The following is a 26,942-nucleotide window of genomic DNA, read 5'->3' as shown; positions in this document are numbered from 1 at the left end:
ACCTAAGATCTAGGAAAATATGACTGATCCAGTGGTGATAGGAGCGTTCTCTTGCTTTCTAAAGTCACCATAAAAATATGGGTGAGTGTGATGCAAAATCACCAAATGTAGTTTGCTGAAAATACCAGGGAATAAATGCTATTAACAGGACCAACATCTACGTGGCAGGGAGAATATGGGGATTCTTGTCTAAGCCTGAGCAACTGAAGGTTCGTGAAACTTTAGTAACTACCACAAACTGACCATTAAATGACATATATGACTGTACATCTGTGACAAGATAAAAAAGTAATTTTGAGATTTGCCTTTTAAGCTTCTAAAGAAGTTAATGCGCCTGAATATGGATGGAAACAATTTGGTAGCGATTCCTTCAGAACTACCGTCTACATTAGAAGAACTTAAAATCAATGAGAACAATCTTCAGGTTATTGATGAAGAAAGTTTATCAGGTATTTAACATTTGACTTTATGATATGTGTCCATATAACCTTTCTTCTGTAGTTGTGTGGAAATTTTATTTGCAATATTGCTAAATGAATAGCTAGTAAAATTTTTTTAGGTCACGTTACCATTTTAAGTTGATAAAATTTATTTTAACTATTGACTGGTGAAACTTAAAAAAATGTATTTTAAACTCCCCGTTGTCTTAAAAATGCATTTTATAAATAAACTTTCACTGATTTCAGGTTTTCATCATTCACAATACAATAACTAAATTACAAATCCATAATATCCTAAGAGTTACACTAACATTCCCCACACAGCCAGGTGTTCTGGTGCTGTGTTTGTACCGATGTTCTTGGTATCAGTGGTGATAACACAGTATCATGCTTGTTGAACGGGTCTCCTTAGATGCACAATACACCCCATACACAACTCCCACTGTCTCTGAACATTTTGCTATTTTTAACTTGACATGTTTTGGCAAATGAGAATTATGCATAAAATATAAGTAAATGAGCAACTATGTGAGGCTGAGGGGTAATCCTACAAACAAAGTACATAAACTTTAGCACATGCACTCTATATGGCAGTCACTTTGGCTTTGACAGTCTTGTTCCCTAGAGGGCTGCTCTGGCACTTGTCCATGAGACACATGCACCCCACAGGGCAAGACAAATGATGCCCATGGGTGTGTGGTTGCCACGACAGCCTGGCTTTCCCATGGATGGGTTTTAGTGAAGGTGCCCCACATTCTGTACATTTGATACAACTGGAATTTACTCTTAAGACTGTTTCTGGACTAGCTGGATAACTAAAGTTGTCATATTATGAACTCTGTATAAAGAGGCAGTATTACATTTACCTTTCTGTGAATTCTAGCTATGTCTTTATATGCTTCTTTAAGACAAAAACTGCCTAATTTTTCTTATTATCTTCCTAACAGTCTAGTGTAGTTCTTGAAGTATAGTGCTTAACATTTTTTATTTGATTTGAAATATATTTATTAGGTTAATGTTGATAACCAAGCCTTTAAAGGAATAAAACAATTCCATTATTTCCTTTCATTCCTCAAAAAACTTCATAAGGACAAAACACTTCTGGTGATGGGGAAAAAACAATGAGAACTGCCAAATCTGAGGATTACAGAGTTATGGAAATACTCTATTTCCAGATGGATTTCGGGGTACTTAACAAACAAAATTTGAAGGTCTTTTGTCATATGGAAAAGACATTAGAAAGTTCAATTTCTAACTGCTAGGTGAAACAGACCAAAGGAACACTTAATTTAGGACAAATGTACTAATGGGTTATATGTGATCTACATGTGAGATGGTATTTCTAGCACTGTTATCAAAATGACATGTTTTAAGTCCTTATTTGGAAGGTGCTCTCACACATTCCTACAACTGCTTCTCCACACGCACTTCCCCCTTGTGAAAAAATTTCCATATTCCCAGAGGGTTGACTGTGTTCCAGGGTGAACACTGGCCTCTTCCTTGATCCACCTCCCATCTCTACAGTCTGAGCACCTCACAGGCCTTGGCCCTGTGCAGGCGGCCAGTGAGGAGCCTCTGCACTGTCACCTTGTCCAGAGAGGCCCCTGTAGTGTGTGGCCCAAAGGCCTGTGTCTTTAGTCCCGTTCCAGTGCTGGTCCCTCAGGTACTGAGTTCTTAGTTCTGCTCTAATGCTGGCCCCTCAGGTACTGGGTTTTCTCTTGACTGCTGTAGCCACTGGGGTTCCTCAACTCCTGTGAGTCCCACTGCTGTGGATGGTCAGGTTGGCTGGCAGTGAGCAAGGCAAGCCCAAGCACAGGCCACTGCCAGTGCTGTGACACTGCTTTTCTGGGTGGAAGCCCCTGGCTTGACCATCAGTGGTCTGTAGCACTTCTGTTAGCTCCCTCATGACCCTTCAGGTTTTATATATATAGTTCCAGAGAAGTGGGGAAGCAGGGCACTCCAGGGAGAGAAGCAGTATGTACAAAAGTGTGAAGAAACAAAACAATTTGGATGCTATGGGAAATCCAGTTTCATGGATCTTGGATGCAGTGTGTGATGGGGAGTGAAGAACAAAAGATGATGTGAAAAGGTAGGAAGGAACCACACAACAGACAGCTCTGCACATGCTATGCCAAGGTGCTGGGAGTTCATCCAGAATGCACTGAGAGATGTGCATACCCACTATAGAGAAAAGGAAGGTCTTAAAATTGAAGGGAAGGTGAAAAAATAGAAGGGAGGGATAGCAGGAGAAAACTGGACATGCTAAAAAATGTTCCTGTCTTCATTAATGTTAAAAACAAAACAAAACCCATGATCATGGTGTCCTTTCTAGCAATGATGGTGGTGTGGCTATCCAGTCAGAATATCTATGAGATCAAGTTCTCACACAAGTCTACCCATGTCTATAACCTGTTATGTAGCTCCCCGCCCACAATGGGAAGGACTTCCTACCAACTTCCTGCTAATAAATCCTCTTTCTGCCACAGTCTAACCTACAAGAACCTTCTCTACCTCCATCCTGTTGCCTGTTACATATAGGAACGTACATACTATCTATGTATATACAATATACACATAAGCCAGAGAATAACCGTAAAGTAATGTATAATATTAATTTACATTGTTGTGTTTTGTTTCTCTTTCTTGTGAGGTCATGTAATGACCACCAGTCTACTTCTATTATCTATTTTCCTCTGAAAACTTGTATTACATTCCAAAACCTCAACTATGTACTAGATAATTATGCTGGATTCTCAGTATCTGTAGTTGTGGAAATTAAAGAGTTTTGGTTATATGAGGAAATAGAATCACTTATCATAATTTACTAGTTGGCCTCCATAATTCCTCTCTGTCCTTCAGCTGATGTTAAAAACACCAGCAGATTAATATTTTGTCATGCTGTTCCCTATCCAGAGGCTGCTTGTTGCCTAGAGAAGGAAAGTCAGACCTTATTTTCTGGTGCACAAAGGCCCTGCACAGCCCACCTCTGCCCTCTCAACAACCTTCATCCCCTCTTGCATATGGCCCACTCCAGGGCTGGTCTCTTTCCTACTCCTGAGCACACCCATGTGGGTTCATGCTTCCATGAGTTCACCTGGCTGCCTCACCCTCCCATGTCTACCTACATCTTTCTGTCTTGAGAATCTAGCCCCACTCACACTTCCGTACCACTCAGGTATACACTGCCACCTCCTCCTTGTCATGTTCTAGAATCTATGATCTGTACTGCTGATGGTAGTATCTTTTGTTTATCCTTAGACTATGTTTTACTTCTCTGATATGCCTAAGAGTAGGATCTGAGTTGCACAGAGCATTTCAGTGCAGTATCCATGACTTGAGTTGAATATGAAAACATCCCCTATTCTGAAAATTTTGGCCACTGAACAAACTCCAAAGTTAAACCCTGAATGTCTGACTCAGATACCTCTGGGTATCTTCACTGCTGAGCTGTCCATTTTCCTTTAAGTTTCCAGTTGATTTGGTCATACCACTCCTGAGACCAGTAGAAACAATTTAGAAAAATCTTGTTTGTAAAAAGGCCTTTCTTGGTAGCTCAATCTGAATGTGTGGAGAATTTCTGATCATTCTCCTTTCAAAACGTCCATCTGGCTGCACTGTCTGCCAAGAGTGAACACTGTGATGGGAATTCACTGCTAAAATTCTCTTGTTCAGAGACTGAGGGTTTGCCAGGCAGAGAGTGCTCCTTCAGTGTCCTGGAAAAAGGAACCACCCATTGCATTACATTCCTCATACATCCTTGATTATGCTGCCATTTCATACCTGTCTGTCTTTGCAAATACTTCGAATGACCCTCTACAACCTTCTACTTCTCATCTGCCTGCGTTCCAAGTCACTGCTTGGCCATTGCTTCCTCTGTGGGGTGCCCTGGCCCCCCAACTCCCTCCTCTGGCTTCTGTTCCTTATACAAACTTTCCTTTCCATACTGTACATTCTTGACTTCCTTTGTCATAGATTAATTGACAATAAATGCATGGGTTTATTTCTGGGCTCTCTATTCTGTCCCATTGATCTATGGGTCTGTTTTTGTGCCAGTACCACACTGTTTCAATTACTGTAGGTTTGTACTATAGCTTGAAACCAGGGAGTGTGATATCTCCAGCTTTGTTCTTCTTTCTCAAGATTGTTTTGGCTATTTGGGGTCTTCTGCGTTTCCGTACAAATTTTAGAATTATTTGTTCTAGTTCTGTGCAAAAGGGTATTTTGATAGGGATTGAACTGAATCTGTAGACTGCCTTAGGGAGTATGGTCATTTTAACAGTATTAATTCTTCCAGTCCATGTACAAGGTATATCTTTCCATTTGTTTGTGTTGCCTTCAATCAGTTTTTTTTCATAAATGTCTCTTGGTTTTCTGAGTACAGGTCTTTTATCTTCTTGTTTAGATTTATTCCTAGGTTTTTATTCTTTTTGATGGAAATGGGATTGTTTTCTTAATTTCTCTTTCTGATAGTTTGTTGTTAGTGTATAGAAACTCAACAGATTTCTGTATATTAATTTTGTATCCTGAAACTTTACTAAATCCATGTACTAGTTCAATAGTTTTTTGGTGGCAGTCTCTAGGATTTTCTGTATATAGTATCATGTTGCCTGTAGTGGCAATTTTACTTCTTCCTTTCCAACTTGGATTCCTTTCACTTCTTTTCCTTGTCTGATTGCTGTGGCTAGAAATTCCAACACAATGTTGAATAAAAGTGGTGAGTTTGGGCATCCCTGTTTTATTCCTGATCTTAGAGGAAATGCTTTCAGCTTTTCACCATTCAGTATGAAACTGGCTGTAGGTTTGTCTTATATGTTGAAGTATGTTCCCTCTATACCCACTTTGTTGAGAGTTTTTATCACAAATGGATGTTAAATTTTGTCAAAAAAGCTTTTTCTGCATCTATAATAAAAGATCATTTGACATTTATTCTTCAATTTGTTAATGTGGTGTATCACATTGATTTTTATTGTGGATATTAAACCATCCTTGCATCCCTGGGATAAATCCCACTTGATCTTTTGAATTTGGTTTGCCAATATTTTGTTGAGGTTTTTTGCATATACATTCTTCAGTGATATTTGCCTATATTTTTTTCTTTTTTTGTGTGTGTGGTGTTTTGGTTTTTGTATGAGGGTTACAAACTTTCATCATACAGCACAACAGTGATTTCTCTACAGGTCTGCCTCTCCTAGACCATACATTCAGCATTGAGTCCTGGCTGATCTGAGCATTTGGGATTTGCAAAGTACTAGGGAAAAGGCTCTAAGGGGGCGGGGGATACAGATAAAGAAGCTACAACATCAGTCCTCCAAATAAACTGAACATTTCACATGATATTTTGAAAGCCTATAGAAATTACATGTTTTTTAGTTATTCTAATGTCCCAATAATTTTATTTTTTTATAGACTTAAATCAATTGGCCACCTTAGAATTGGAAGGAAACAGTCTCAGTGAAACTAATGTCAATTCTTTAGCTTTCAAACCTTTGAAGAGCCTATCCTACCTGCGTCTGGGAAGAAATAAATTTAGAATTATACCACAGGGTCTTCCTGCTTCTATTGAGGTACCAATATCTTACTTATAATATTTTATATTTTAAATACAGTACACTATGACAAAACAAACAATATATTTTAAAAGGTTATTGTGATGCATATTAAACTCAATAGTTTTGGTGCTATATACAGAATTTACTATAATCTGAGCACTGTTTTCAAACAATACAAAATTATGAGTCAAAATTATAACTACTAGTAGAAAATCTTGATAAAGTGAAAATTGGTTCTGCCGACGGCTCTTGGGGAGAGAACAGGGAAGATGAACTGAGTATTCAAACAGAAACTACAACTTGCAAAAAGTACCTTGACTTGCAAAACTGTCTCAAACTGGAACTGTGACATTCATCCCAGTCTGTTCCACCCAGAGTCCCACATGGACTAGCACTGACCCTGTGAAGATGGACAAGATTTGCAGAGAAGGCTGCTGACTGTGCCAGCAGCACCCACCCCCACCCCCTTCCCACAGCTTACTAGTTCTAACTAGCTCCTACCAAGGGCCCAAGCACTGTCGTGTCTCCATCCCCTCTGGAGACACTCCCTGCTGCCCAAGTGTGTGGTCTCTCTTGCTACAACAAGGAACACACTTAACTAAGGGGGGACTCTGGGGGTCTTCCCTGCTGAGTGTATGCCCCAACTTCCTGCATTAAGAAAAGAGGCCTGGCAGATCCAGCTGACTCCTAGGCCACCTCCTCTGAGCTCTGTTTCTGCCACATACACAATCAGACAGCAGGACGAAGCTTCCCACTGTTGTGGATGCAGTGAGCCAAGAGAGGGCCATTAATCTCAATATGATACTGCTGCTACCACAGCCACCATGCTTCCTCTTCCTACTTCCAGATTAAGATAGACCTTTAGAATTTACCAAAATTGTAAAGATTGAGGTTCTATAACCTGGCTTTACCTCAGAATCACTTGGATTCTAAAGAAATACAGATTCCTGGACCTATCCCAGACATGCTAAATCAGGTTCTTTGGAGAATGGGGTCAACAATTTATATTTAAAAAATTAAAATTTTAAATAGATAATGCATGCACACAGTAAAACACACACACAACACTTGAATAGTGCAAAAGAGCAATGTGTCTGTATTCCACCTCTGACCCTCTCATCCCTGGTTTCTCTTTTCAAAGACCCTCTCGCTAGCTTCTTGGGAGGTGCTGCCCATGCAAGTACATGTACTGTGAATCCTTCCAATGCACTGCTTCACAGCTGCAGTTTCAACGTATAAATGAGTGTGCTCTGATTTAGGTTGGAATTTATACTTTAAAAAGCTCATGAGTGATTCTAACATACAATCAAGTTTAGGAACCACTGATCTAGTTCACCCCTAAATATGTATGAAGGTAAAAGCAAAAAGCTAAAAATCACTTTACTCACTTCCAACAATACCAAAATTAAATGACAAAGAGGGGGAAATTACTACAACAGGAATAGAAAGTTGCTCTGAATATATATACCAATTGTACTTCTGAATTCCAACAAGATCCCTGAGTGAAAAATTCCTTGTAATGCCAAATGAATTTAACTTGAAGGCAGCTAGCTGTTGAAAACTTACTAATGGTTCTAGCAAACTTCACCCTGATGTTAAATGAAGGCTCTTAATTAACTGTTAATTAAAGTAATTATAATACAAACAAATCTAAAAAATGTGAGCCTAAAAAAATTACAGACAGCATGGACTGGTAGGAAGCAGGCTGACCTAAGCTGGGGCCCTCATGTATTAGCTGTGTAACCTTGCAAACATCTTGCCATCTCTCCAGGCCTGAGTTTTTCTACTGCTAAATGGTGATAATTTCTACTTATTTCCTACTTTCTAGGATCTTGAAGCCCAAATGAAATAATTTATGTGAATAAGTTTTGTAAATTAGAAAGCTTTATACAATTATTATGGTATGCTATATCATATATCATTTTATGGTTAAAAAATAATTAAATAAAATTCATTTATTCCATAACCATGACAGACAGTACATTTTATTTTACTAGTTAGAAAATCTGACAACTTAAAAATATAAACTCATTTTGAAGTGCTGCAAGACTCTTTAGCTAACACTAGGGACAACAGTCTATAACCTGATTTTAATTCTGTGAGATTGAATATATTTATCAACTAATATGAAAAAAATAAGTCTCTTCTCTTAATTATAGGAATTATACCTAGAAAATAACCAAATTGAAGAAATAACTGAAATTTCTTTTAATCATACCAGAAAGATCAATGTCATTGTACTACGTTATAATAAAATTGAAGAAAATAGAATTGCTTCTTTAGCCTGGATAAATCAAGAGTAAGTACATGCTACAATCTGACTTTCTTAGATGATTTCTTTCCTTTGCCATTATTAAACAGGGTATGAACATGGGCAAGTGAGGGAGGTGACAGCATTCTTTCTTAGTGAACCTCCCCCTACATAAAACTTGGCTATTTGCACAGACTTCAAACCACTCAAGATATGACTGATGTTAGGATGGCCATGGTCACTGCTGCTGGGGACACCCTACAGTGTGCAAGTGCTAAGCCCAAGCAGTGTGACCTTAGGTCTGATCACTGTTCTGCTCTCTGCTGACCTCACAGGCAGTCATGAAGTTTAAGTGAGATAATCCCATAGTGAGGAAAGAAGCTGCCCTCCTCCCGCCTTCTCCCTCACCATTAGGTGGAAGCACCAGCATTCACTCTTCTATACCACACTGTCTTCACTCCTTCAAACTATTTCTCTATTTCAAGTGCTACAAAACAGACTAAAGAATGCCTGACCCAACAGCAGAAGCAAAAAGCAGAGCCCATCTTCCTGGAGAGGAATCAGTGGCCCCAGGCTGTAGCCTCAGTGAAGGGCAAAGTGTGGAGGCCTTGCTCATCAGGAAGGAGAGGATTAGCTACACAGGGAAGCAGCGTCAGGCCCTGGCAGCAGCTGCATCAGAGCAAATCTGGAGTCATGTGGTGAGGGAATGAGGGATCTGAGTGGCACCATGGGGACAGGCATCTTTCAGAAGCAGGAGAGAGATGAAAAGAGGCCTTGAGGGCCAATTAGGTTCAGCAGGATGTGGCAGTGGCAGGGCAACTGAGCCTTCATCAGGTGAAAAGTCTTCATGGGGTGGGCAGAAGCCGCAGGTAAGGCTCTGAAAAAAGCCAGATAGTTTACCACATTTCCCAGATTTTCTGGCTTATTAACAACCTTTTCTAGATGCCTCATTCTCACCCCAAGTCCCAGATCCCAGGTCATCAGATCAAATGTGGAACAAGAATGCAAAAACCCCTCAACACTGCTACTTTCTTGCTGGAACCAGAGATGATATTACGGTTTGATGTCAGCTTGGACTCTGGACTTCATTTCTGATACAAGTTTGACCTTAGAGATATTTGGGGGACCTCTTTGGGTCTCAGCATTACCCCTGGGATATGAGTTTTTCTCTCTGAACTCTGGTGCTGTGTGGTACCCGGGTAAGAGCACTAGCCTTGCAGCCAGACCACCATATAGCCACACTTGCACTGGGAATCATTACAGCACACTGAGTACTGGCAGGAAAATGGACAAGCATCTTGACTGGCTTGTCAAAACTTAGAGCTTACAGTCACTGCCCTGAAGTTCCCACTCTGTTTACTCTTTTCTAGAAATCTAGAATCAATTGACCTCTCCTACAACAAGCTCTACCACGTCCCCTCCTATCTACCCAAGTCGCTGCTGCACCTTGTGCTCATCGGCAACCAGATAGAGCGCATCCCTGGCTTTGTGTTTGGTCACATGGAACCAGGCCTGGAATACCTGTACCTGTCATTTAATAAACTTGTGGATGATGGCATAGACCAAGTTTCCTTCTATGGGGCTTATCATTCTCTGCGAGAGCTGTTTCTGGATCATAATGAATTAAAATCTATACCACCTGGGGTACCAGAAATGAAAGCACTACATTTTCTGAGATTGAACAACAACAAGATACGGTAAATTCTGGCCTTTTCAAGTATCCATTTAAATTGTCATGGGTGACAAAATATAGGATTAAACAACAATGACATGATGTCTGGAATTTACTTTAAAGAAAAAAGTGACAAGAGGTTGCATTAAACAAGATTGGCAAATGTTAATGATTGTTGAAGCTGGATGATAATAGGTATGTAAGGATTCACTATAGTGTTTTTTCTACTTTTCTATGTATGCAAACTTCCATAGTAAAAAAATGTAAAAATAGAGTATGATTATATAATACCTAGAACCTTAGAGGCATGTTCAAGTGAGGCTTCAATGCAGTAGACTATGGTGCTAATCCCACCTCCATATGTAATTTCAAACACTGTAATCTGTGGAACACAAAACCTAAGTATAGGCTAAAATTAAAATTGCTTCTATCAAGATTTTTCTGAAGACAAAATTCTGAATAAATTTATTGAGACTCAGCTCCCTCACTTCTGAGGATACTTTTTCTGTGTGTGTTCTATCTGCTGACAGAGTCATCACCCCTGCCTTGAAAGTATGAATGTCTCAAGAATTAATCTGGAACGCTTTGTTAGTGCAGCCAACGAGGGAGGCAGATCCCAGAGCTCTGTGGTCCTGTCCTTGGAGATTATACCCCTTACTCTTTTACCTGTCTCTACATTTCCAAACACAAACTCCTGAAAAATAAAACAAAGAAAGAGTCAAAAGTTTATAGGGGAAGAGGTGGGGATGGGAAAGGTTTTAAAGATTCAGAGTCAAAATTTTTGGGCCAAAATAATTCCTAGGTCATGCTTATATGCTTCCTATTGCATTGCATCAGGAGGCATACAATATCTGTTCCATTCTGGTGGGATTTAGGCGGTCACGGCCTGATATCTCCATTATAACCTTTCTCCTCCACCACTGAACCAATGGTTTTTTCACTCACAGATGCTTATTGCTTGCATCTGTTATTTCCTTAGGGGTAATAAAATGGTGAATTTCTATTTTTGTCATTCTTTCCACATTTTATAGCTGGACTTCCTCTGTAAATAATATTCTCTTTTCAGTTAGGGCAACTTTGTTACTCTGAAAGGTAGGCTCAGTTCTTTCCTTTAAACTGCCTAGCAGAGTAAGAAGTTGGTTACAGATTTGTAACTGTGTGAGGTGATGGATGTTACCTAAACTTACAGTGGTGATCATTTCAACCACATACACATACATCAAATCATTACGTTGTACAATTTAAACTAATACAATGTTATGCCAATCTTTATAAAACTGGAAAAAATTATATATATGCATTAAACATGAAGGAAAAGGACTATAAAATATATTAAAATTTTAACAGTGGCTGTCTCAGGATAAAAAAGAAGTTGGTGCCTAAATATTTTTGCTTTATTAATTTGTTTTTGGCTTCCTCTTTCTCTGGAGAATCAATATGAACTTATGGCTTTATATATTAAGAATGTTTCAATCAACTGCAATCATTGTTCTTAAACTGTCCCATCTTTGGCCAATGGTAGCCCTTCGAGTTGGTTCCTGTGTCCTTGGATAGGCCTCTGTAGATCTTGAATGGCTCACTTTTATATTCCCCACTACAGCCCGATGCCAGCCTTCTTCCAAAGAGCCCTAGCTCCTCTCACTGGGGAATCGTGTTCAGAGGCCCCAATCTGGGCACCAGGCATCTTCCTTTCAAATGTGTTGTTACTGTTTCAAGGCCTTTCAGTGGACTGCCAGAAATATGTATTTTGTGAAGAAAAAAAATGAGTTCATACTGATATTCCCAAGTCAAATTTAATGTTATAGAGAAGTTCTTCTGTTTTAAACTTGCTTATCTTACACTGAAAATCTAGGTTCCCAACAATAACTTATATTTACTATAAACAATAGTTTCAAAATGATAATACCATTATTACAACTAACAACAAAAGTATTTAATTAAGTTTTTATGTTTTTAGTAGTTCTACTTGTCCTAAGAATATGTTCCATGAAGGATGTATAGCTTAAATACAGAAGTTTTCTCTGTAACAATAGGTCAACAACTTAATATTCAGATAGGTCTTTAATTTGCTTTGGTTTTTAGGAATTGCTACTTTCTATATAATATTTTTCTATGCCTGTCCCTTATACCATACTCCACCCTTTCCCATAGGTTAAGTTTTTTAAAATTTATTTTTGGCTGCACTGGGTCTTCATTGCTGTGCACGGGCTTTCTCTAGTTGCGGTGAGCGGGGGCTACTCTTTGTTGCAGTGCGCAGGCTTCTCATTGCAGTGGCTTTTCTTGTTGCGGAGCATGGGCTCTAGGCGCTTGGGCTTCAGTAGTTGTGGCATGCAGGCTCTAAAGCACAGGCTCAGCAGTTGTGGCGCACGGGCTTAGTTGCTCCGCGGCATGTGGGATCTTCCTGGACCAGGGCTCGAACCCATGTCCCCTGCATTAGCTGGCGGATTCTTAACCACTGCGCCAGCAGGGAAGCCCCTAAACTTTTAAATTAATTTCCCATTGATGATCCCAGTGTTATTTTTTTAAAATATAAGCATACATACATGCATTCATATTCCCCACTGCCTCTCACAATTATTATACAAATTATTACACCAAATGATTATTATTTTTTTCTCTCTGGAAAGAGTGTATATTTTTCTGTTCTTCACTTTTAAAAATTGTCAGTATATTCTGGATAGCACTCCATATAAGTAAGTAGAGAATTTCCTCAGTCCTTTTTACAGTTGAATAGTATTCCACTATATGGACATTTTATTCAACCAGTTCCTTATTGATAGACATTTGATTGTTTCCATTTTTTTATACTATAAATAATGCCACAACGTACAACTCTGTTCAAATGTAATTTTGTATTTTTCCAATCTAACTTTGGGATAGATCCCTAGAAGTGGGATTGCTGAGTGAAAGGTATAAAATACACGTGTAATTTTGCTAGATACTGCCAAATTCCTATCCGTGGGGCTGTACTGTTTTGAATTTCCTTCAGTGATGTTTGATCCTATAGAGCCTCATCATCAGAACATGTTAATGAACTTTTGGATTTTTCTGGGAGGGCGTTGGGCAAATCTGGTAAGTGAGAGTGGTATGCCAGTATCATTTCAATTTACATCTTTCTTATCATGAATGAAATTAAGCATCATGTTTACATGCCATTTCATTTTCTCTTCTGTAAACTGGTTACCCAGGTATCTTTTTTTTTTTTCTCATTTCCCTCTCCTCCTAGGTTTTTAGGTCTTTGTATATTAGCCCTTTATCAGTAATATAAGTTGCAAATACTTTCTCCTAGTTTGTGATTTGTCTTTTAACTTTGCATTAAAAAAAAAAAAAAACCTGTAGTCAATTTATTAATCTTTTCTTTTAGTGCATCTGGTTTTTGAGTCACACATAGGAAGATTTTTCCCCCACTCCCAGGGTATGACCATGTTTTATTCTACTATTCTATGGCTTCATTTTTTCACATGTAGATCTTTGACATATTTGAAATTTTTTCAGGTGTATAAGAAAAGGATCCAATTTTATTTTAAAAACAAAAGAGATTTAAAACAAATGTAAAATTTAACTTCTAAATTATGAAGGCAGAATATTACTTGGATCATTTATGACTTGCATGTCTATTTTTCCTTAGGAATATTCTTCCAGAACAAATTTGCAATTCTGAAGAAGATGGTGATTCAACCCTGGAACATCTTCATCTTGAAAACAACTATATTAAAACAAGAGAAATATCACCCTACGCATTTTCATGCATAAGATCATATTCAAGTGTCGTTCTTAAACCACAAAATATCAAGTAATTCCACGTTTTTCTTTGTCATTTGTAAATTATACTCACATATCTGTTTCAGTAGCATCTTTCATCAATAAGAGAGATATAATGTCATGTTATACTTAGTATCATTATGCTAGCCAACCTGATTCGCCAATGCACATAAGAACAACCAAAGACATATCTACAAGGTTTAGTCTTCTAGCAGTTTTAGTGAAGGTTTCAGTTTTACACTCTAGAAAGAGGCCATCTCATTGCACAGTTTTCTCATGAGAATAGGATGTTGTGTGCTACTGAACTAGACTGGAAGAATCTGGAACAAAATAAGCATGTCCTTTACAACAGATCTTAGTATTGCTATTAGCTAAGAACTCCCTAAGTCCTTTTAAAAATTATGTATATTATGGTTCAAGACCAAGAAGTTGATAACAGGAAAAAATAATAGGTAGAATTTATGAACTAGTGTTCTGTTTATTATCCTACTGTTAAAGCAATAATTTATTAATTTTCTATAAGACCCTATGATACAATTACTGGTATAAATAAACTTAATTATTGTCTTAGCTTTAGTTCCTTTTATTAATTATATGTGTGGAATTGAAACACTACTATAAAGTTAATTTCCTGGTTTTGAGAATTGTACTATGGCTAAGTATGTGGTTATTAACATTAGGGGAAGCTGGGAGAAGTGTATATGTGAATTCTATATGATTTTTGTAATTTTTCTGTAAGTCTAAAATTTCTCTGTAAGTCTAAAAAGTTTAACAGTATTTTAAGATCACCCTCATTATTCTTTGCTCAAGATCAAAAGATTTTATGGGAAGCAGTGGAGTTTGCTTAAAATATATGTTAATTTTCCTTGACTAAACCTTGTAAATGTAAACCTAATGCATAAATTTAAAAAAATTTTTGCTCCTCTGGTCATTGTTAGTACCTCTTTTCTTTGCCCTAATTTGCTCAAATGTATCCTTTTACTCAGTTCAATTTAACATAAAGCTATTAGTATTCACTATGTACTAGACCCTAACAAAACCATATAATATATTAAAATTTTCATTATATAATGATCTTTTATCTTTATTTCCAAAGTAATTTGTAAAAGACACATACAGAAACCACGTTGACTTTTCTTGTTACTCTCAGTTTTGTACCTTGAAAAAACACCAGATTAGGAACTTAAGTTCTAGTCTTGGCCCCCTTGGGCAGGTTACTCTAATTTTTCAAACTTCAGTTATTCAATCTTTTAATAGTTCTCTCACCATCCTCAGAACCTTCCAGCCCCAATTCACAGGGTCATTATGAGAACCAGAGAATAAAAAGCATCTAGGAAGTGTGGTATGCACGGTGAGTATACTTATAATTGCCAACATTTCATATAAAATTGACAGCAACCAGCATATTCAACCAAAGTTGATTATTATCTGGACAGCTTTCAAAATGTGTAAGTTTGATTTATCCCATTTAAGCTAATGTTATTTCTAAGCCCCTTTTCTTAATATCTAGGTTTTTGAGATTACAAAATGAACAAGAATAATAATATGATACAAACTGTTAGAATCAAGGGTCAAAGGCTTAAGCCAAGTTGCTAAGAAGAGAAATAAAATCCTATGGAACAAAAGTTGAGATTTATAACTAGTTTAGGAATGTAGAAGCATTGCTAATTTAAACTGGCCAAGTTGAATGTAAGAGACAGATGAAAACAAGAAGATATGGTTATTCATTTAATCAACAAGAACCCTTGTGCAATGCTTCTTGCTGTGTGAATATAAACGCATTGACATAAGTGGTTAAAGGCAACCTAAACAGTAAACAAAATTAGTGTCAGAGGGGACCCAAACTGAATAAGGTGAGTCAAAAGAATTAGCATCTTGGACAACACAGACGAATACTGAAACACTCCAGCATTCATTTCTCATTCTGACTTTAATCAGATGTGTCCCAGGTGCTGTTCTACAGAGACAGGGATGAATAGATCAGATGAGGTCCCTGCTCTCTGGCAATGCATACTGCGTTAGGGGCAATAAGCAGGAAATCAAATAGACAATCAAATCAACAGGCCAAGTGTAATGAAGTCAGCAGAACAGGGTGGTGATGCAATGAAGCATGCTGAGTTCCTGAGGCCCCTCTGCCTGGGCCTGGGGGTACTCCCAGATCGTGCGTTTCTAGAGTGTGCGAACAGCACAAGTTGCAGTAAGACACAGCAATCCCTGGAAGCCTTGGAGTAACACCAGGCCCAGGAACGCACTGAGACCCTATTGTGCACTCAGGGACACCCTGTTGGGAGTAGAATCTCTAGAAAGGCTAAAAATCAGAATGACTGATGAAAGCTTTGTTTTTAAGTTGTAAGATGCTTTTATTTCTGATTTTATAATTTAAAATATAAAATATGTCTAGCATTGAACTTGTTTGCTTTGAAACTTCATCATACTCTGGATAGAAGCTTTAATTCCATTTTTAAAAATGTGATAAATGTCCATATAGCAAACATTGTTCATGATATATAATGTTTAAAATAAAGAGGTGTTCTGTTTGGCTTCAGAAATATGCTGTAATTACTAATACATATGTACACTAAGGAAATCCTGGCCCAGCTATGGTCTGAAAATATTAATCGTGTGTCATCTTTGCACATAAGTACGAGGAGTACTAACTAACTTTTCAATTTTGAGATTTGGCTTATTGTAGATTAAAATAGCTCAAAAAGCACTAAAGATAAGATGTGGTTAAAGAAACATATAGCCTAGAATCATAAGGAAATAATTACACCAGGAATCAGGACACCTGGGTGCCCATCTTGGTCTCCAATAATTATGTGGTCATTTTACTTTTCTGAGATCACTTGATTCAATTATAAAATAGCATGCTGTGTGACTATAAATGCATTGATGAACACATCAGTGGTTTTCAAGCATGGCTCATTAGGAGTTCATGGTGCCCTGGGGTGGAAGTGTCCCTAAAGAGGAAGTACACAGACTCTCTTCAGACAAAACTGCTTTGCTACCATCAGGAAGGGTTAGCTGCCACTGTTCCTGCCTGCCTCCCTAACCACCCTTATTTCTTGAAACCAGGAGACAAGGTACTATATAAATGACACATCAAGTTTTAAGAATCATAAGGAATATTCAGCCAAAGTCCCTGGTCCTTATCCTCTGCTCAGCTCCTCCCACACTTTCAGAGAACTTCGCTGGAGAGCTCTGGTCTGAAGAAACGCTTCTCAGGTATGCAGATTACAGCTGCCTGGACACAGCCAACCTCTGAGTATGCCAGGGCAAGGAAGTTTAGTAGATGTGTCTGTTCCTTTGGAGCTCCTAGGGTGGGATCAGCCCTGAGCACTTCTGCCACAACCAAAGACTACTGACCTCCAACCTGAAACACCCTGAAAGGCAGTCAGCATGAGTACGTGTTCTGTAGGACAGGCACAACATGGCACAGTGCTGTAGCGTGCACAGACTCGGCTCACATCCTTGTCTCTGTCAGACTGTGTCACTCCCTATGGAGAAGGCAGGTCAGGATGACCCCAGCATCCTGAGGGTGAGTGTGTGGCGCTTGGGAATGACAGGGAGTAGGTGGCTGAGTCTGGACTTAACATGCATCTTCTGAATGAAGACCACAAAGTGGAAAGTCTGGACACCTGAGAGTGCGTATGGCACACCTCTAAATCTGAGGGTGCAGCGCACCTGGTTTGGCAGGTGCTGCCAACAGGAGCGAGAAGATACAACAATCTCTCCTTGGGCTTGTATTGTCAAATGACTCTACACACATCCCTTAGGAGTCAGGCTTGTGAGGTTAAAGTTAACTACTCTTAGGGATGACTGCTTTTATTAACATGGAAAACACCACCCACTACACTAGTTGAAATCTGCTCCTGGTCTGCATGGACACCACTAAGAGCAGTGAGGATGACACCCCATTCACACAGAAGAATGTGATTATTCCAATAACTGTTCAAACTATGTAGTATAAACCTTTAAATTCATTGGGAAGTGTTAATAAATTATAATGCTTGTTTCAAGATAATTTTAGATTTGGTAAGTATGTGGAAATTTAAGCCACAGATGATGGGTATATAGCTAAAGGATAAAATCCCAAATTTTTACTGGTGCCACACATTATGTTAAGCATAATGCTGTGTGCTATAGGCAAAAATGGCTTCCCTGACAAATTTAAATCAGGAGTAATAAAGGAAGCCTGTGGTATATATGATACGGGAAATAACGAGCACTGAGTTTGGAGAAGAAAAGATCAACAGGCTTGAGCTGGGCCTTGAAATAGGATTTGAATCAGTTGAGGGGGAAGGAATGACTGACTAAAAGAGGCATGAGCCAAGCATAGTTGAGGTTCACCAGTGGAGGAAAGATTATACAGGAAATAAGAGGCCTGGGATGGCTTGGAAGGCCAGCAAGAAGAGACCAGACTTACTGTGATGAGAAATGTAGTGCACCACCAAAAAACTCTGAAGGGAGGACTACGTCATGAAAGCAATGGTTTCAGGAAGGAAAAAGAGCCACCACTGAAATAATCTAGAAACAGAATAAGTGGGACCCACACAGCACAGGTGACAGGAAGAAGAAGCAGGAACAGGAATAGGTATGACAGAGAGTTTGAAAGAAAGAAAAAAATATCTACATTCTCATCGTGGAGATTAAGTCTGAGGGCAAGTTTGCCATAATTAGTGACCACCTGTGGTCTTCTGAGGGACTCAATCTCAGAAGGACATTATGAGCCATGAATAACTGAGAATATATTAAAAATAAAATGAACTGATGAAGTGTAAAAAGAAAGAAAGAGAATAAAAGAAAAGAAAAGAGAAGAACTATTAGTGGATAGTGATCTACCATGTAAGGGACACACACAAAGAGAAAAGGAGACAAAAAGGAGAACTGCTCTGAGTCTCACTGATACTGCTGAGAAGCTGTAAGAAAGGGACAGTTTGGGTGAGAATATGCTGAAGTTGGGTGGGGGGGGGGGGGGGGGTCACCATGGAATTCAGGCAGGAGGGTGGGAATGCACTCAGCTGGAGTGGAATCCAAAGGAAAGGATAGACATTGAGGGGCAGGTGAAGAGAAGGGCAGGGGAGCGGAACCCTAATGAGCACCGACTTCCAATTTGAAGGGGAGCAAGTACACCATAAGTCTCCATCTGACTTGAGCCATATGATCTGATCTCAAGGAGCTTCCAAGGCACAAGACAAGCTGTGCCTAGAAGCCCAGCTCCCTGGGAAGTGACCCCTCCCTTCGGCACTCGGCATCTGTTCCACCAACCTCATGAAAGACAGATCTGGTATTATGAGTTAGGTCTGCATTGATTATTTCTTTGCATGTGGGGTGTTGTACGGTAGATGGGTAGGAGGTGTATCTTGTTTTCCCCAAAAGATTGTAAAACTTAGAAGAAGAGAGACAATTCATTTCTTGGATCCCTGCATTCTGTGTACAAAGTAGGTACTAAAATGACTGTTGATTCCTCAGTCTAAACAATCAGCTCATGAGTTGTCCAAAGTTGATCTTAATACTACTCCTAAACAAAAAAAGAAATCTGCAAAATTTAAGGATTTTTAAAGGAAAAGCAATAAATATTTATAAAGGGTCATAAAATTAATAAGGAATAATTTCTCATTAATATTTCCTGACATGGACATTAGAAGACACAGAGTATATTTTATAAAAAATTAAGTCATGCTTTGACAACTGGTAATACTTAGTAATCAACTGATTGTTCTCCATAACAGCAACTTTGACAATGTTTTCCAAAGCCATCATTTAAACATGAATTACTAGGTTCATAGATGCTGACATAAAAGAATGAAATACTTATGTTCTGCTGTTTAAGTGAAACCTCAAAGGGCTGGGTAAAACCCTCTAGGATATCTATTCCATCTCTTTCCCTTATTTAGAAAACAGAAAGTTTCCTCATAGGAGAAGTACTTACAAATTGGTGATAAATGAATTATTCAACTGTCCATAGTTGAATTCAGACTCTCAGTCAAATTAAAATTCAAAAATATTAAAAATACTTATGGGGCTTCCCTGGTGGCGCAGTGGTTGAGAGTCCACCTGCTGATGCAGGGGACAAGGGTTCGTGCTCCGGTCCGGGAAGATCCCACATGCCGCGGAGCGGCTGGGCCCGTGCGCCATGGCTGCTGGGCCTGGGCGTCCGGAGCCTGTGCTCCGCAACGGGAGAGGCCACAACAGTGAGAGGCCCGCACACCGTAAAAAAAAAAAAAAAAAAAACACAAAACAAACAAAAAAAATACTTATGAAAACAGAAGTTTCTGGCCAGCTCTAACATATACCAGATGACTCCAGGGGCCCTTAAACCCTAGAAGTCTGTGAAACAGGTGGTCCATCTCTTGAAATGAAAAACAAGAACGAGTATCTTGGGTCTGAACTGGAATCCTTATTAGCTGTGGGCTTGGTCAAGTTACTTAGACTCTGATTTCCAGTTTCCTTGCCCATGAAATTGAGGAGAACATCTGCCTACCAAGGCTGCTGGGAAGGTTAAATAAGGTGATGTCCATGACAGTACTGAGCACAGGGTGGACGTCAGATGAGTGTCCATTCCTTCATGGATAGGCATTGGGAAACCAGCAGGTAGGAAGGTTCAGTGACTTGCTCAAGGCTGCCAAGTCTCATAATATGGTAGATATTAATTATTAAAGGACATTGATTCCTTAGATTGTGATATACAGTGGAAAAAGGAGTGGGCCTATTACAGCAGGGCAGGAGTCAGCAAATGCTCTCTGTAGACGGCTGCACTCAAGTGGGACTCTGCAGTCATGTCAGCGTCTCTCTTGAGCTTGGCAGTCTTTGTGCTGTGTCACTGCATGCTCATATCCATCACACAGAACAGAATGAAACCAGCTTAGAACAAGGGCTAAGCAAGGGCTCAAGCCTTACCTGAGCAAGGGCTCTCTAAACACAGAGTAAAACCAGGACTCATAGAATCTAAACTACTTATTGTCATAGATATGGCAATAGTTTAGAAGCTGATTAAAAAAAAATCCTGATTATAGGAAACAAAAGTAACTCTAACTTATAAGTGTGATTCACTGTAATAATATAACACCAAAAAGGGAGAAAAACTGTATGTAAAATAGCCAAACTAGAAGAATATTTGATCAGTAAACCTGTCCTGCAGATGGATTCCCACCTCAGAGATAACCCACAAGTGGGTCTACGGGGATACAGTAAGAGTCTGCATGTAAGCCTTGGCCAGGTGCAGCATGCTCTGGGCAGATGGTTCTCCTGGGGAGTTTAAGTATTTACTATCCTTGTAAACATCAGCTCTGATTAAACCTACTCCAACAGACCCAGAGGCATTTGTGAAAGATTTTCAGAGAAACTAAAATCTACTGTAAACAGTATAGATATGTGTATATAGATATATAGATATCTATATATCTATATATCTATATATATCTATATCTATCTATCTATCTATAGATAGATAGATATAGATACATTTCATCCTATATGTCTTAAACAACGCTTTGGCATATTAACGTATTACTCACATGTCGTTGCTTCAACATGCTGTACAGGAACAGTTGAAACTATAAGTCATGTTGGAATTTGGTCTGTCACACACTGTTATGTGCAAAGAGGTGAATGTTTCTAACTAGATTAATAGAGCTTAGTGATTACACAACTAAAAAATATAAAGGCATGATTTTCTTCTTTGACATTATATTTCCCTTTCTACATGAAAATGGATTAAAAAATTTACAGTCTAGCATATTTTTCCCTTTGCACAAAATGTGAAGAATGTGAATCCACATAAGGGAAAGCAGACTGCATTAAAAATAACATATGATTGCACTAAACACATATTAGTTTGGAAAAGAAAAGGAATACATCATGTTATTAGAATGTCATGGTGTGTTTCTAAGTAACAGAATCTCTGTGGTCAAATAAACTTACATTGAACTATCAGCTGATATAAGCAAATCTTTTTATAAATTGGAATCTGCTGAAGGTTCATTTGCTTTACATAAGTTGAGAATTACATTCACAATTACCAAATTTATACATGAACTGTCTGAAATGCTGACTAGTATGTGATACTCAAAATAAAGAATGCATTATAAATTGTAAATCTACTCTAGGTCAGTAGTTCTTAACTATTTGAAGGATGGACCCCTCCCTTTGAGGATATGATAGAAGCTATGATGGACCTTCTATGCAGAAAAATACACATATAGAAACACTCTGCATGTATCAAAAGGCTCATAAAACCCATCCTAAATCCTCTAGGGATCCTTGTACAATAGCTAAGAATCTGTAGGTAGAGTAACACCTTAATTAACTTCAAATAAATTTTACATGTAAATATTTCACTAGAGTTAAAGATAAATCAAAGAGTTAAAATTAATTTAAGGCAAATTGCCTTATTCCCCACAACTATTTAGCATTTATTTAGCAATATTTTTATGGCCATAGAAAAGTTGAAAGAATACAGTGAACATCTACATATTCTTCACCTACATTCACCAATTAATATTTTGTCACCTTCATTTTATCTTTTTCACTCTTTCCATATCCCTGTCTATACATATATATGTATTTGTGGGGTACAGGGGCTGGACCATCTGAATGTAAATTGCAGATATCATGTCACCCTAGTACTTCAGTATAAGTCTCCTAAGAACAAGGACATTTTCTTACATAACCATGAGACAATGATTACATTCTCTCACATTATCAAACCCCAGAAATTTAACATCGATTCAGTTTCAACATACAGTCCATATTCAGATTTTCCCAACTGTCCCAACAATGTCCTAAATTGCTGTGCGTGTGGTATGTGTATATGTGGCTCAAGATCTAATCAGAGTTCACTTGCCTTTAGTCTCCTATAATCTAGAGTAGAAATTCTCTGCCTATGTGTTTCACCCCTTCACTTTTTGAAGGGTCCAAGCCAGCTATCATGTAGAATGTCCCCTAATATGTATTTGTCTGATTGTTTCCTTACGATTAGATTTAGGTGAAACGTTTTTGCCAAGAATCCCACATAAGTGATGTCATGTACTTCCTTTTGTATCATATCAGGAGGCACAAAATGTCGGGCTGGCGTGTTATTGGTGATGCTGAGACATTGGTTAAGGTAGTGTCTTCATCTCCTTGTAATTAAGAAATATCCTGCAAGGTAAGACTTTAGGTCTGTGTGAATATCTTGCCATCCAATAACCTTTCACTTAGTGGTTTTAGCTCCCATCTTTGCCTAAAACAGTGACTATGTTGGAGGTTTCACAGTGGTGATTTTCTAACTCTGTGATTCCTTCTGTACTCATTAGTTGGCATTCCTCTACAGAAAAAGCTATGATCCTTTTGGCCCTCTTCCCTCTGTTATAAAAAGGATTTTGCATTTGATGTGCTATAATCCATTGCCATTCTTATTTGAGGTATTCAAACTATGCCTTCACCTAGCTTCTATGTTTTGTTCACAGTCCGCAGTAATCTCTGAGTGCTTTTGTGCCTGCTGGTATGATGAAATGTTTCAGGTTTACAGAATTCCTTTACAGATTCCCTGGCCCTGATCTATTACTTGACATTTTTCTCAGGGGCCTTGCTCCTTCTAATGAAAAATGGCCCTTAGAAACACAGATCTGGAAGTTAGATATGCTCACTGCTTTTAGGTCTTCTCAGTTAAAAGAGCCTGGAAATTTATTTAAAACAAAACCATTACTTGCACCCATTCCTGAAAGCAAACTGACCTTTGAGGCATTACTTAAAAATATTTGATACCTACATTTTTATTATAAATTCAACTCAATCCATTTTAAATGACAATTTATGGCATTAATTCATCTTCAGAGCAAAACATCCAACAGGATGATGACAGGAGCTCAGCCTGCAAGTTGCAGAAGCAAGTCCTTACCAGCACAGGGTATAGAAGAATGGGAGCTGAGAGCCAGGAACCAGAAGCCCATTTGAAGAAGGTTGCTGCCATGAGCTCAGCCAATTGCTGGAACTGCACAGGAATTCAGGGCCGGTTTTGTCAAACTAGTTTTTAAGATATGGTAAATTTAGACTTTGATATAAAATTTCCTCATTTTTAAAAATACCATATGCTCCAAACAAACCATATCTGTGGGCTGAATACTGCCCATGGGTCATGATCTACTGTATAAAGTCAATTCTCATTATAAACCACAGAGCCTAGTCCACCATGAAGGATGCTTGAACATTCAAAACCACCCATAAAATCATATCAAACCCATGAATTCACTTCTTTCAGAAGTTTTTGTGAATGCCTACTATATACAACCTCTGTTATGCATAAAGAGCATACATTATTTACATCCTAGGATTTGATGGTCTAGAACATTCTTGAACTAGGTATTTGGAAGGCACATCCCCTCATTCCCTCAACGTTTCACTGACAATCCCCCATTCCATTTTGCTTTTCTTCATGGCACTTAACACCGTTCTTTGAATAAACGGATGGACAAAATTTTCCTTGTAATTTCTACTATGAGAGACTAGTACACAATCCATTCCAATGTACTCAGAAGGTTAAGGTAAACAGGGGAGGAAGCACCAGATACCAGCTGACAAACATCATAAAACTCAATCGTCTTAGTGATACTTGAGCTCAGGAAGGTGTCTCATGTGACCACAGTCACCCCTACTCCTCACCCATTGGAGTTTTAATTTGCATGAGATGATTTCTAAGGTCCTTTCCAGTTCTCATTTGTTTGGGCTTTGACCACTGTTCTCCATTTCTACATTAGCAGGTCAGGAAAGGGTCTTAAAAATTATATGCAAGCGTGGCTTAAGCAATTTATTTTTATTTTCATCATGATTGGAATATATTGGGCCATGCAAGAAATTTGTGTTGATGTTCCTTTTATGCAATCAATGTTTCTGTTCATAAAATGTCAGTAGAGCGAATATTACTTTTCTAATTTTGAAACTTATCTTGTTTAAAACATAATAATGTGCAGATTATTCATGATTCCCAAAGACACTGTTTGATATAGTAACACTAATTCTCCAGTATTTAGACCAAGGCCCAACGAGGCAAAAGCCAAACAATAAAAAACAAACATGTAGAAAAGAATTAGGTCCCCTTCATAGGACCCTTATAGGAACCAAAAAAGGAAGATTTTTTCCTCACAATACTCTAGGGAAGAGGAGGTACACTGATGTGTCTGGAATGACAACCCGCAAAGGTGTGGAGAAAAAACTCCAGTTTATATCCAAATGGTGTGTTTGTGCACGCTGGGCTATCTCTGCAGTTGTGAGGTAAAGCTTCCCACCTGCAGCTCCAAGACTGTGGGAGGGGTTTTGGGCCCTGGGCTGTACCTCTAGTCACAATGTCAGCAGAATAGGGTGAATAAGCCAGAAAGACCACCTGCATCTTGGCATTATACTCCAGGGCCCATTTCTTTCCCTAAGCCTTCTGACTAAAGAGCACAACAGCATGCTGGAGGAAGATAAGCTCAGGGCTCACAAGTGAGGAGAGGAAAGAGGCTGCAACACATCTTTAGAAAAACAATCTCACAGGAAGTGCCTCCCAGCTCTCTAGACAAGGTGGCAGAACCCTGCCTAGACGGGTGGTCGCGGGGCAGATGCCATGACTGAGAGGTGAGGAGAGGCTGGTAGAATGATGTGGGAGAGGAACACTGTGTGAGCACAGGCAAAGGTAGAGAGTGGGAGGCACACATCCCACTGAGAGGAGGCGCTGCCACTCAGCCCCAGCCAAGTGTTGCCATGCAAAAACAGGAGCCACCCAGTGGCAAGGCTTTACTTATCAAGAGAAGTTGAAACTTCATAATTTTTTTTTTTTTTTTTTTTTGCGGTACGCGGGCCTCTCACTGTTGTGGCCTCTCCCGTTGCGGAGCACAGGCTCCGGACGCGCAGGCTCTGCGGCCATGGTTCACGGGCCCAGCCGCTCCACGGCATGTGGGACCCTCCCAGACCAGGGCACAAACCCGTGTCCCCTGCATCGGCAGGCGGACTCTCAACCACTGCGCCACCAGGGAGGCCCCATAATTAAAAAAAAATATTTTATTTATTTTTTTTGGCTGCGTTGGGTCTTCATTGCTGCGTGTGGGCTTTCTCTAGTTGCAGCAAGTGGGGGCTACTCTTCGTTGCGGTGCACGGGCTTCTCATTGCAGTGCCTTCTCTTGTTGCAGAGCACAGGCTCTAGGCGCGTGGGCTTTAGTAGTTGCAGCACGCGGGCTCAGCAGTTGTGGCTCACGGGCTCTAGAGCACAGGCTCAGTAGTTGTGGCGCATGGGTTCAGTTGCTCCACAGCATGTGGGATCTTCCCGGACCAGGGCTTGAACCCCTGTCCCCTGCATTTGCAGGCAGATTCTTAACCACTGAGCCACAAGGGAAACCCCACAATTTTTAAATATAGAGCAATTCTACCTGACAGAAACACATACACGAGCCTCAAATGACAGATCAATGAATGCTTAAAAGTTCATAGCTACACTCCAAATGGAAATTAACCCAGTTAAATGAATATATATATGAATATACATATAAAATATATAATTTCTGGCATATTCATACAGAAGAATGTTATATAATATGGGTATACCTTGGAGATATTGCATGTTTTGTTCCAGACCACTGTGATAAAGTAAATATTTCAATAAAGTAAGTTACACGTACTTATGGGTTTCCCAGCGCACTATACTGTGATCTATTAAGTGTGCAATATCATTCTGTCTTAAAAAAAAAGAACAAAACTTAATTAAAAAGATTTTATTGCTAAAAATGCTAACCATCGCCTGAGGCTTCTGCAAGTTGTAGTAGTAATATCAAAGACCACTGATCATAGATCACCATAACAAATATAATAACAAAGGAAAAGTTTGAAATATTGCAAATTACCAAAATGTGACACAGAGACATGAAGTGAGCAGATGCTGTTGGAAAAATGGCACCAATAGATTTGCCCGACACAGGGTTGCCACAAACCTTCAGTTTGTCAAAAAACACAGTATCTGTGAAATGCAATAAAGTGAAGCGCAATACAAGAAGGTATGCTTATAATGAGAATGAACAAACTATTGCTAACCACAATGACCTGGATGGATCTCTAAAACATAATGCTGAATGAAGAAAGCCAGACTCAGAAGAGAATGCACTGTATATATAAAGTTCAGAAAGCTATGGTTTTTGAAGTCAGACAGCGGCCTCCTCTGAAGACAGAGTGATTCTGAGGGGTCCAGGAGTGCTGGGATTTCTTGATTAGGTGTTTGTGAAAATTAATTGAGCTGTACCATTACAATGTTTATTTTTTTGTAA

The 26,942-nt window shown here is 39.0% G+C and overlaps 2 protein-coding genes across 7 annotated transcripts in view; one reads left to right on the top strand and one right to left on the bottom strand.

The window, feature by feature from the left end:
• ECM2 (extracellular matrix protein 2) overlaps positions 1-14,745 on the top strand; it is a 36,787-nt gene extending 22,042 nt beyond the window's left edge. For 3 of the 4 annotated variants that reach the window (XM_027098321.1, XM_027098320.1, XM_027098322.1), the window contains exons 6-10: positions 314-449; positions 5,847-6,004; positions 8,149-8,288; positions 9,611-9,937; positions 13,541-14,745. In XM_027098321.1, the coding sequence (XP_026954122.1) occupies positions 314-449; positions 5,847-6,004; positions 8,149-8,288; positions 9,611-9,937; positions 13,541-13,709 (930 nt within the window). In that variant the 3' untranslated portion in view covers positions 13,710-14,745. The remainder of the gene's footprint in view (positions 1-313; positions 450-5,846; positions 6,005-8,148; positions 8,289-9,610; positions 9,938-13,540) is intronic. The other variant, XM_027098323.1, reaches the window with a different exon arrangement.
• Positions 1-26,942, bottom strand: part of CENPP (centromere protein P) — a 222,833-nt gene that overhangs the window by 67,113 nt on the left and 128,778 nt on the right. Inside the window, exon 6 of one of the 3 annotated variants that reach the window (XR_003431075.1) lies at positions 23,555-23,679. The exons of the other annotated variants lie outside the window; for them this stretch is intronic. The gene's annotated coding sequence lies outside the window, so the exon portion shown is untranslated. The remainder of the gene's footprint in view (positions 1-23,554; positions 23,680-26,942) is intronic. 3 annotated transcript variants of the gene reach the window in all.

The sequence above is a fragment of the Aethalodelphis obliquidens genome, unplaced genomic scaffold (genome assembly GCF_003676395.1).
Source record: "Aethalodelphis obliquidens isolate GAN/ISIS:26980383/991018 unplaced genomic scaffold, ASM367639v1 scaffold122, whole genome shotgun sequence".
NCBI lineage: Eukaryota > Metazoa > Chordata > Mammalia > Artiodactyla > Delphinidae > Aethalodelphis > Aethalodelphis obliquidens.
This window is presented reverse-complemented; position numbering and strand designations above follow the sequence as displayed.